Here is a 10,302-nt window from a genome sequence, read left to right as displayed (position 1 = left end):
ATATCGATAATAATTTGCAATATTATAATTTATAAAAAGAAGTTAATGTAAAATATTCTAATATCTATTTTTTATATCCTAATATTCAAGACTTTTTCAGCTTAAATAATAATATATTTTTTTAATTGAATTGGATTGAAAGGGATTTAAAAAATTAAGAATTTGGCTATAATAGTCGTTTATCAAATAGTATTTGGTGTTCTGACCAATATGTTCTGCCAATGTTGATTGTGTGACATATGTTTCAATCTGACATCCCGTTTATACACCAGATTGGATATTATAAAAACTCAACAAACAAGATTACACGGAACACCAGTGTCTTAACAGAAAAAAGCAGGCTATGCCTAACAACCACATACTTCTCCTACAAGGGCCAATTCTAATTCTAACAGACTATAAGCTTCTGGAACAACTATCACCTCTACCATCTATCTTGTAATGGCATACATCTTTATGGAGCAATCTTATAAAATGTATATGCCAAGTACATAAAAGTATATAAAAATGTATGTATTATTAAATAAAAAATTAATTGCTTAAAAAAAGATAAAAAGGTCTTCCCAGGAACATTCCAATTGTATTATTTAATTTTATTAGTATCTAAATCAATTTTATACATTTTTTTTCTATATAATAATAAGATAATACTCCTCATAAAAAAAGGTCTTTTTAAATATAATTAATAATAATAATAATATCCATATTAAAACATTAAATATAGATTAGTTTTCTGTGCTGAACACAGCCATTTTTGTACATATATTTAGATTTAGTTACATCACGTTTTTACTGTGTTTCATTTAAATGCTCACGCTTTTGGTACCTTACCTTTGTAAGTAGTATCTATGACCACGGCCTTGGATAATCAAGATTGCACACAAAGTCGAGAACTTTGTTTGTAACTATTTTTATATTTAAAGCAAATTACAAATACATTTTGTTGAAATGATCTTCGTCTTTCGTGTATACATATGTATATACTTCTGCATGTGCGTGCAAGCAAAGATAAAAAAATAATGTATTGTTAACCAGATATATCCTGCTGTGCATCGGTCTTCTCTCTTCCTCGACGTATCAGTATATCGGTGTAAAACATATTGAAGTCAAGCCTAATTTAAATATATATCATTTAAAATTATTATTTATATAATTGATTTTAAAATTGATAGGAAATATCTAAAAATTATATGCACTTAATAGAATTTATCTAAGAAATGGAAGGATCCCGATTGACCATGTTTTGATTGGACTTCAGCAAAGCTACTTTTTCCACGTGCAAAAATAATTTGTTTAAAAATTATACAAATAGAAATCTTACCGACATAACACATTAAGTAATTTCTCATTATTATTATCACAACCCAAGTCACAAATTCGATCTAGGAGTCGTGTCAATACTTTGGTAAATTTCTCATCTAACGATACGATTGTTTCTTCGAAACTTCCTGTTCCATCTTTTGCTGTAGAGCTGTTCTCAATCTATGAAAAAATATAGTCAATTAATATATTACACGACTGTATATGACACAAATAAAATTGTAAAGCAATTTTTTGAAAATAATGAAAATGTGATATCATATCGAAGTTTTATTTAAATAATGTCTACTTTTGGCAAAATATTTATTTTGCAACTGCGCACCGAAATTATGTTACTTTACAATTGTTGAAAATTTTCTTCGCACTGACTGAATTATACTTTTAGATCTGAAAGTATAATCCAATTAGAGTCAAGAAAATTTCCAACAGTTGTAAAATAAACGTTCTATTGAACGCGGTTGATGATAGATAATAAGCAAATAACTGCAGTAAAAATTATTATCAAGTACCATGCCTTTTACGATTAATTATAAAAATATAATTATTATCCTTTCTTAAAATTGAATATAAATAATGATACATATCATTATAAATTATAACTCTCGAGAACAATTACTACAGTGTACATTGTACGTAATCATGCGACGTAATGTTTCAATATTTTTTAATGTAGATTTTTAATTTATATGACGAGGTATATATAATTTAGGATAAAATAACAGATATTTAAGGTACTATAATATTGCTTTGTACTTAAGGATGCAACGGATATCCGGTATCCGGCCTATCTGACCGCTTTTTTACAATCCGACCATACGGCCGAACAGTTCGGCTGTCCGGCCGGATTGTGAAAAAGTTGAACGTGCTGTAAGTGCGCCATAAACGCCGTTTCCTATTTACTCTGCAATAAATAAAGTTACAATAAATATAATTACAATAAGAACGACATATTGCCGCCATATTTGTCTCCGTGTCCAGATTCTGACTAAAGGATCCTTATATTTTTTATACATATATATAGGGTGTCCGGTAAGATTAATATAAAACATAAGTTATAAAACATAAGTTTATAAAACGTATCGAGTTTATAAAACATAAGTTGTACCATGCAAATAAATAATATACACATATATATATACACATCATAGTCACATGTTCTTAATAATAATGATCTTTAAAAGATGTCTCATCCGCAAAGAAATGCTCTTCATGACTCTAAGACTACAGAGATGCATTCGGACGAGCTTAAAGCTTTGAAAGTATACCTCATATTCATAGACATCTTCCTGACAGGTACCGATCATGGATGTCAATTCAGCATCAATGTAGTAGCGGCTCATACGCTTAACATTAGTAGAATATTAAAACTTAGTATATCAAAACTTAATATATCAAACCCTCATCCATTATAGTTTTCTTTCCCACTATATCTTTATTATTTATTTCTTAAATGTTATTTATTTTTTTAAATAAAATTTTATTTTTTTTAAATAGCTTCAAATCAAATATCACGATTCAAGAAAAATATTAAATCAATTTATAAAAAATATGTTTAAATTGCTACATAAATGTTTTATAAAACTATTATACAAGGGAAAGAACATGAGACTTAAAGTATTTATGTATTAGTATATTCAGAAATGTATTATGTATTAATATAAGTAAAGCGGTATAACGAATCCAATTGAAATAATAGTCGCAACTTAGAGAAAGAGATCGTTAGTTGTAATTCTATACATGCAATGAATTAAATAATTACTAGAAAGAAATATATAACAAAAGGTTCACCTGCATAAAATTGCAGAATTCTGCGCATATGGCGCATATACCGGTGATACAGCTAAGAAGATCAGGGTCCGTTAACATACATTCCTTCAAATAACTATCTTGCAAATCTTGATGCACGCTCAGTACATCATCAACATTACTAACCTGGTATTAGTTTATCAAATAAATTTGTAAAGTCAAATGTAAAATATATGTATTTTATTAACATAAAAAATTAATATTAATGTTGTATTTTCTAAATAAAAATGAGAAATTAATCATCACCTTGCTCATCTTATTTATGAATTTTAACCAATTTGGTTCCACGACTTCTACCATCATATAATATTCCAAATGCTGTATACAATCAAGCATTCTCTGTCGTAATGAAAACGCCTGTCTGTAAGCCATAGCCACTTCATGCGTGAAAGTCTTTGCTATTTTATTGCTGATCCATACTCTATAATTCATCAAATTAAAAAATTTTACTATTTTACTTTTCTTATTTTAAAGTTTTGCTATGGATATAAATCGTAAATCTGTTGTAAAATTATTTACCTGCATAAGAGTCTCTCAACATATTTGCAATAAAACAGATGCCTAAATAACATTTGATAACAAGCTATGGCCTTTCTATTAATAATTAGAGAAACTGGCCATTTAACATCGTAATTGAAGACGAAAGCTTCCAAACCGGTCAAAACTTTACCTGCTTGAAAGCAGTACTCTGCAAGGAAGATTAATTTTTGTTATATTAATTTTTTTTATTTAAATATAACTAGGCAAGTATATATGATACTTTTAATGAAATATACCTTTCTCATCTCTAGTTTGAATGGAGAGTATTCTGAACATTTGATATTGTAGATCGTATGGAAGTAATTCCGGCTTCAGATCATCTTTATAGGGATCTGAATCTGCAGTAGACATTCGCAAAGCAACTTCGAGAAGAGATGCTAAACGATGTAGAACAATATCATACATACTCTTATTCAATTCGGCCTCACAAAGATTCATAAGTTGGACCTAACGGAAAATTAGATAAATATTTTGTTACATAAAGAATAATAAAAATAATGAATAATAAATATTTAGTAGCTTCTTAACATTTTTTTAAAGACAAGGAATTCAATTTTAAGCATAAAAAAAGTCTAGTCAAAGATCGTTCATAAAAGGAGCGGTGAAAATGACCCATGTTTATTAGGATCCTTTGACTTATTTTTTATTATTCTATATATGCTCTTAAAGTCTATAATTCTTTTTTGGGGACATCCTGTATTTCATCCCTGTTTAAAATTGCATAAACAATAAGAATGAATTATATAGTGATGAATAGTGATGAAAATATAAATTATGATATTGAAAGTTTTTATACTTTAAACTCTTTAAAGCATTAATGTTAAATTCTTGTTAAAGTTTATATTAGTGCTATCTCAAAATGTACATAATATTATCTATATATCTATTCAAATTATAATTATCGTAAATCTTTTCACTCAAAGCTGAAAACATGACATAAAAATATATCTAATAAAATTTTAAATAAAATAAATAAAACAAAACTAATATTTAACAGTATGTGACTTATTATTAGCTTACCACAAAATCTCCTTGGGCAAGAAGAAAATAACTCTTTACACTACGTAGTCTACCCATCAGATCATTTTCCTTCATAAGTACCTCTAATAATTTTCTGGCAGCTTCTGAATAGGCCCTATCGATGGCAGCTATGTATTTCTGCCCTTGATACTGATAGCTTAATGGTTCTTGTTTTCCCCACTGCACTGTTTTACCTACATATAGATTTATTAAAGTTATAAAATAATTTGTAAACTAACAATTTAAACTAATTAATCAAAAATATGATTAACGATTATTGTATGTAAACCAATGCTCTATTTATCTTTTAATAATATAATAAATACGAATATATTATTTTACATTAACATACCACATTGTCTAATCACATTAAAATATTTTCCTGTTCTAAGTATAGTTTGTGCATGTTCATTCAAGAATACAGGTATTCTTTCTAATCGCATAGTATACCTCTTTTCCCAATAATCTGCAGAATAATCCACGGGAAGTTCTTCCCTTTGAATTAATTCGTTATCTTCTACAAAGAACTGATAAATAATGGTTAAGTATGAATGTATCATTTATAACGTACAACATAAAAAATTGACTTAATACTAACTTCCTGATATGGATCACATATCACTCCTTTGTAAACCCACTTTTCTAAAATTTGCATATATGGCATACTCGCCGCTTGCATCAGATATAAACACAATTCTTTAGACTTTGCTTCACCACTGACATTGTTTAATGTTTGCTCATGCAAAAGACTCAATACTTTGCCTCCTCTGGCATTCGCCTAATATCAAATGCTTTACATCACATTATACCTCTAATGTTTTAATTATAGAAAACACAATCTATATTCTACATGTATATTTAGAAAAAAAAACAAAGATAATTAAAATTATTTAATTAACTGATGTTTTAGACTAACCTTACATATTGTGGATGTAATTTGAGAAAGTATGGACATTGTAAGCATAGTAGGCTGAATATAAAACCATAGTTTCTGCAAACTTAATTTACCATGAATGTGTTCTGTTTCAAGTTGCACGACAAAGAGCTAAAAGACAGCAAAATATATGTAAATTAAAATGTAGAGACGAAAATATATCAAGTCTTTGACGTCTTGTCTTGTCAAATTATAGATGGCAATTTATTATACCAAGTAATCCTTCAGTAGAGATCGTATAGCTCCTCTTAAAGCATGATTGACTTGTCCATCATCCGGTGAGACCTTTTCTTCAACAAATCTCATTGTCATGGAGTAATAGGAAGCTAAAGGTAATATCTGTTGCGCTAACTGCTTAAATGATATACCTAATGGCAAAATTCGAAACATTTAACTTCATATTTGTAATGATTGTTACTTAAGATTAAAATTTCTGACAGTGTTTCTTACCAACATCCGGTGATATATTGAAAGTCTTAACGCCATAAGGACTCGTTAATGGTTCCGAAACAATATACGATCCATCTATTCCTTTCAAACAATATAAAATATCCCAAAGCAGGATAGACTCCTGAGATACAATTGGTACAACTTCTATAAACATTAAATATTTTAGACATACACATTTCATCGTTGTTCAATCTTGTGTTTAAATAAGAGAAAAAATTATTTACAAACTTTGATAAAGTGCTACAGTGGTGTCACTGTGAAAATCCCAAGTTATGCGTGGACGTTCTATTACCCAATTATGCTTCACTGAAGTACCATCACTTTTCTTACTGATCGAACAAACTTGCTGATTTAATTTCTTTCCTCCTTCTACAGCAGCTTTAATAACAGTTTTGCAAATCTATTGAATTAAAAAAATTATACATATGCATATATCAGCATATATTATGTAGAGACAAAGTAATTAATTAAGTTATATAACTGAGGATAATTTCATTAAAGATATTATGTACTTGTATATTATACAAGACCTTTGGCAAATCTTCTTGTGTAATAGTTGGATCCTTCAGAGAACTAGTGGCTCTCGGTAGGGATCTTGACAAGTATTTCTTCAGTTCCTCATCTTGAGATATCAATTCTAGAGTCTGTACAAATGGACCAAGTAAATCTACTCTGAAAAAATACATTTTTTTATTGTTTTTCTTCTGTAAGTTGTAATATCTGCTTTATAACCCAACTAACTTTTTTGATTTTAGTTCTTCATATTTTTGTACAAATAATTCTGGTACGGACGAAATCTTGGCAAGGTGCTGAATACAGCTGTGAGGAGCAATCGTGTTTAACGTATTTGTTGTCAAGCTTTCTTTCTGTAGCTTTTCCAAGTGTCTCTCTGGAGCAGATTCCGAACTAAAAAAATACACATATTTGTTGCGAGCAATAATGCTTTATGTAAAATAATGCGATTTAACAAATTTCTTTAAATCTACATAATTTTGCGAGTTACAAAATATGGATTTTGAGGCTTACCCCAATAATTCAATCAACTGCACTATTAAATGATGTAATTTAAATTCACTCATTGCGCTTTTGATTACTCCAAGTTTTTCTCAACTGTAACACTCGCTGTTAAATAAACTTAATAGTATTGTACAAAGTATACAAATATTTATTTAAATTTGCATGGAAATAATCATTTTTAATATACGCATTTAAATTTTAATCTCTACGTTTTTGAAAGCCTCTTTGATAGGTTATGATTATTTTCGCGTCATCTGGTGAGAACTTCGTCAACCCACCTCGCGGGAATATTTAAATTCCGCATAACAAACGACGTAACAAACGTATTTAAAAATTATATCAAACTATAACATTATACAACAAAATATATCAAATATGTTGTTAATTTAAATTTATTTACAATCATTTATTTTTAGTATTAATATTACTTACTGATAAAATCAAAATTTCAAGACTTCAAAAAACATGTAAGTAGTTTATGTATTTAATAAATGATAAGATGTTCTCATAAAATTAATAACTACAGCTTATATAATTTTAATACTACAAATCGTTGACAAAACATTGATAGAAAAATAGCACAAATATTACAAAAAATTATAATATTTTTGAGATAATGAAAATAAATTAATCCTAAAGACTATCATAATATATATTTTTGTATCAAAATATACTACGCATAATCATCGTCATTGATACATTATTTATATGGAAAAATATCACAACTTAAATAAGAGTTGAAATTTCGTTATATATTTATATTTTAAGGTTGCGGCTGTATTTTTGAATTCATAATTGAAAGTATATATAATTATAACATGGAAAGAGAAGTGAAATTATGTATATTCACTAATAAAACATTGTTCCAATTCAAAAAGAATTTCAAAAATGCTCTACTAAAAAATTGCTAATTTTAAAATGTGCTACTTTTCTATCAATACGCAAAATGTTTTACGGTGTAAATTACAAAATTATTTTATATTTATATAAATTAAATGATAAGTTTATGAATTACAAGTTGTCTTTTTGGGGAGGTGTAAAGTACAGCATTTCGTTGTAAACTCGCTGCTCAATTTCTATTTCGGTAATAGTTTTCACATTCCCTGATATTTCTCCCATCAACCCATCATTATTTTGGATTTTTGAAGCTAGATCGAAAATCAGTTCATTCGAATTGCTCCTGAAAACAGTACACATCAACTCACAATCAAACGATCGATTGATTGTAAATATCTAAATTGACATATACCTGGAACTCATATCGCTGTCATTATATTTCATAAATGGGATAATTTGTGGAGTAGTGTAAGTTGTTAAGCAATTGTGATTGCTAACGGAAATAACAGCGTGCTCAGGCTGCTGTAACTTTTGTGAAGCTTCTGTACACGAAGCTTTCCTTTCGTCGATAGTTTTTTTAAATCGTTTCATCAGATTTTGATCTTCGTCGCTGAATGCACACTTTTTTTTTCTTGATAAATACGATTTGCTTTGCAAATCTCTTATGCTAAAATTTTCTTTATCTTGCCTGTTCGTATCAATTAAAACATCGACTTAAATAAGAAAGAATATGTTCATACGCAATTGTAATTATCCACACGCAAATTAATTGTTAATTGACGTTACATTTTATAATTTTTATCAATGATGGTTTTCATATTTGAGATAAACTCTTCATCATCGGCGTTTTCCGTATCCTCTACAAAAGTGACATTAGTAGTTTGCTTTTTCGTTAAATTGTTTCTATGTACGAAACCTGAACTTATTTCTCCTGTACAGAAACAAATTCGTATCTCGCAGAATCTTTAATAATAAACATATGTATGTATCATTTTAATGGCAGCTACAATAATAATTTACCTGTCATAGAAAGTGAAATATTTTTGTAATCAATAATATCATTGTTATTATTGGTTTCCTCATTATTTTTTGTTTTTATTGCAACAAGTTGATGTGTTTTATAATATGAATGATTGCTATTATTTGAAGATTGCGAAATTAAAGGTTTTTTATTTATTTGTACATCGCGGATAATTTTATCCATAGTTTAATAAAAAGCTGGATATAATATCTGTATGAAATTAAAAAAAAATGAAATATATTCCCTCCACCTTTGAACAATTATTCTTCTAACAATTTTATACATCATAAAAAATATGATAGCAGTTATAAAAATAAGTAACAATAGTTAATTAAACAATATCGTCTAGCATAAAATTTTTTTCTTTCTAGAATAATAAAAAATTATGTCCTATTCCCCTTTTGCATCCTATAAATTTATAAGTTTCATATAAGTTTTATTTTATATTACATAAAAATTATTTTTATTAATAATTTAAATTATTAATGTACATTAATAATTTATGTATAATATATTTAATTAATATAAATGTACTTATATTTATAAGGCTGTTCTTTTTGGCTGAACTTTTGTACCAGTTCAGTCAAAAAGAATGGGCCTAATGATTCAAATAAATTTATAATTAAATTTAATTTTAAGCAATTTCAATTATATTTAAATTATAAAAAATATACTATAATAATTTAAATATTAAAATACAAAACACAATTTAAATTAAATATTATTAATTAGAGTAGTTTCATGCAATGTATAACAAACTAATTTAACATTTATATAAGAATTCAAAATTCAAAAAGTATTACATAAAATACTTTTTTCTTATACGATATGAATCCTGAAAAAATGCATTAAGTTTTATGCTGCATAATATTGTCTAATTAAGTAATTACAGTGTAAAAAAATTTAAATATATATTTTAATATTAATAATTTATATAAAAATTCAAATTTGATTACTACAAAAATTGTTTCAAAGTCGCTACAAAATTTCATTATTCGAATATAGAAAGTAAAAATTGATAAAAGTATTACAGAAATTTACATTAATAAGCGTTTTGTGATTGATACAGATACAGAATTCATAAAAGGGTTCTTCTTTTCTTCAAGTGAACTTCCGACCCGCAAAGGCAGGTCAAAGTATCATATATAAATCGAAAGAATTCAACGGTTATGTGAAATATTGAATGACTCCAAATGATTCGAAATTAGATTGAGCTTACTGTCAATACAACAGGGGCTATGTTCCAAACCTGTACTGGAACTGGAAATCTATAGCACGTAAAGCCCATGACACATACAAGAACGTAAGGCCGTAATGCTGGATTCACACTGGATCCGATTTGTGTCGTACGGACGCT

General features: G+C 27.6%; 3 protein-coding genes across 7 annotated transcripts in view; 1 reads left to right on the top strand and 2 right to left on the bottom strand.

Annotated features, from left to right (window-relative positions):
- Nucleotides 1-802: 802 nt before the first annotated feature.
- On the bottom strand, nucleotides 803-7,172 carry LOC108758603 (gamma-tubulin complex component 2). Of its 2 annotated transcripts, XM_018503623.1 has the most exons (17): nucleotides 7,097-7,172; nucleotides 6,812-6,976; nucleotides 6,601-6,742; nucleotides 6,299-6,470; nucleotides 6,071-6,214; nucleotides 5,834-5,988; nucleotides 5,603-5,731; nucleotides 5,285-5,464; nucleotides 5,039-5,213; nucleotides 4,687-4,880; nucleotides 3,903-4,113; nucleotides 3,646-3,814; nucleotides 3,373-3,547; nucleotides 3,109-3,252; nucleotides 2,586-2,663; nucleotides 1,322-1,482; nucleotides 803-1,112 (listed from the first exon to the last, which is right to left on the bottom strand). In XM_018503623.1, the coding sequence occupies exons 1-17, from the start codon at nucleotides 7,147-7,149 to the stop codon at nucleotides 1,028-1,030; spliced, it is 2,532 nt and encodes an 843-aa protein (XP_018359125.1). In that variant the 5' UTR covers nucleotides 7,150-7,172; the 3' UTR covers nucleotides 803-1,027. The 2 variants fall into 2 exon arrangements, with proteins under 2 accessions (XP_018359125.1, XP_018359126.1); XM_018503624.1 differs by lacking the exon at nucleotides 2,586-2,663.
- Nucleotides 7,105-9,139, bottom strand: LOC108758637 (integrator complex subunit 11 homolog). Of its 4 annotated transcripts, none has more exons than XM_018503675.1 (5): nucleotides 8,945-9,139; nucleotides 8,711-8,855; nucleotides 8,337-8,612; nucleotides 8,103-8,267; nucleotides 7,105-7,192 (listed from the first exon to the last, which is right to left on the bottom strand). In XM_018503675.1, exons 1-5 carry the CDS (start codon nucleotides 9,126-9,128, stop codon nucleotides 7,177-7,179), a joined length of 786 nt encoding a protein of 261 aa, XP_018359177.1. In that variant the 5' UTR covers nucleotides 9,129-9,139; the 3' UTR covers nucleotides 7,105-7,176. The 4 variants fall into 4 exon arrangements, with proteins under 4 accessions (XP_018359177.1, XP_018359178.1, XP_018359180.1 ...); XM_018503676.1 differs by having other exon boundaries at nucleotides 8,103-8,264; XM_018503678.1 differs by having other exon boundaries at nucleotides 8,103-8,264; nucleotides 8,439-8,612.
- A 1,120-nt stretch (nucleotides 9,140-10,259) lies between these two features.
- Lon (lon protease homolog, mitochondrial) overlaps nucleotides 10,260-10,302 on the top strand; it is a 5,826-nt gene continuing 5,783 nt past the window's right edge. Inside the window, exon 1 of the mRNA XM_018503551.1 lies at nucleotides 10,260-10,291. Coding sequence (XP_018359053.1) covers nucleotides 10,260-10,291 — 32 coding nt within the window. The remainder of the gene's footprint in view (nucleotides 10,292-10,302) is intronic.

The sequence above is a fragment of the Trachymyrmex cornetzi genome, unplaced genomic scaffold (genome assembly GCF_001594075.2).
Source record: "Trachymyrmex cornetzi isolate Tcor2-1 unplaced genomic scaffold, Tcor1.1 scaffold16, whole genome shotgun sequence".
Lineage (NCBI taxonomy): Eukaryota > Metazoa > Arthropoda > Insecta > Hymenoptera > Formicidae > Trachymyrmex > Trachymyrmex cornetzi.
The sequence above is the reverse complement of the archived record's forward strand: the minus strand, read 5'-3'. Positions and strand labels throughout refer to the sequence as shown.

Excerpts from the sequence above, each read along its gene's own strand:
- LOC108758603 (XM_018503623.1), bottom strand. The coding sequence starts at position 7,149 with ATGAGTGAATTTAAATTACATCATTTAATAGTGCAGTTGATTGAATTA. Across the intron at positions 5,989-6,070 it reads CAATATATCACCGGATGTTG|GTATATCATTTAAGCAGTTA; the intron begins GTAAGAAACACT and ends TTTTGCCATTAG. Across the intron at positions 3,815-3,902 it reads TCAAACTAGAGATGAGAAAG|AGTACTGCTTTCAAGCAGGT; the intron begins GTATATTTCATT and ends TCTTCCTTGCAG.
- LOC108758637 (XM_018503675.1), bottom strand. The coding sequence starts at position 9,128 with ATGGATAAAATTATCCGCGATGTACAAATAAATAAAAAACCTTTAATT. Across the intron at positions 8,856-8,944 it reads TATTTCACTTTCTATGACAG|GAGAAATAAGTTCAGGTTTC; the intron begins GTAAATTATTAT and ends GTTTCTGTACAG. Across the intron at positions 8,613-8,710 it reads ATTGATAAAAATTATAAAAT|GCAAGATAAAGAAAATTTTA; the intron begins GTAACGTCAATT and ends TGATACGAACAG.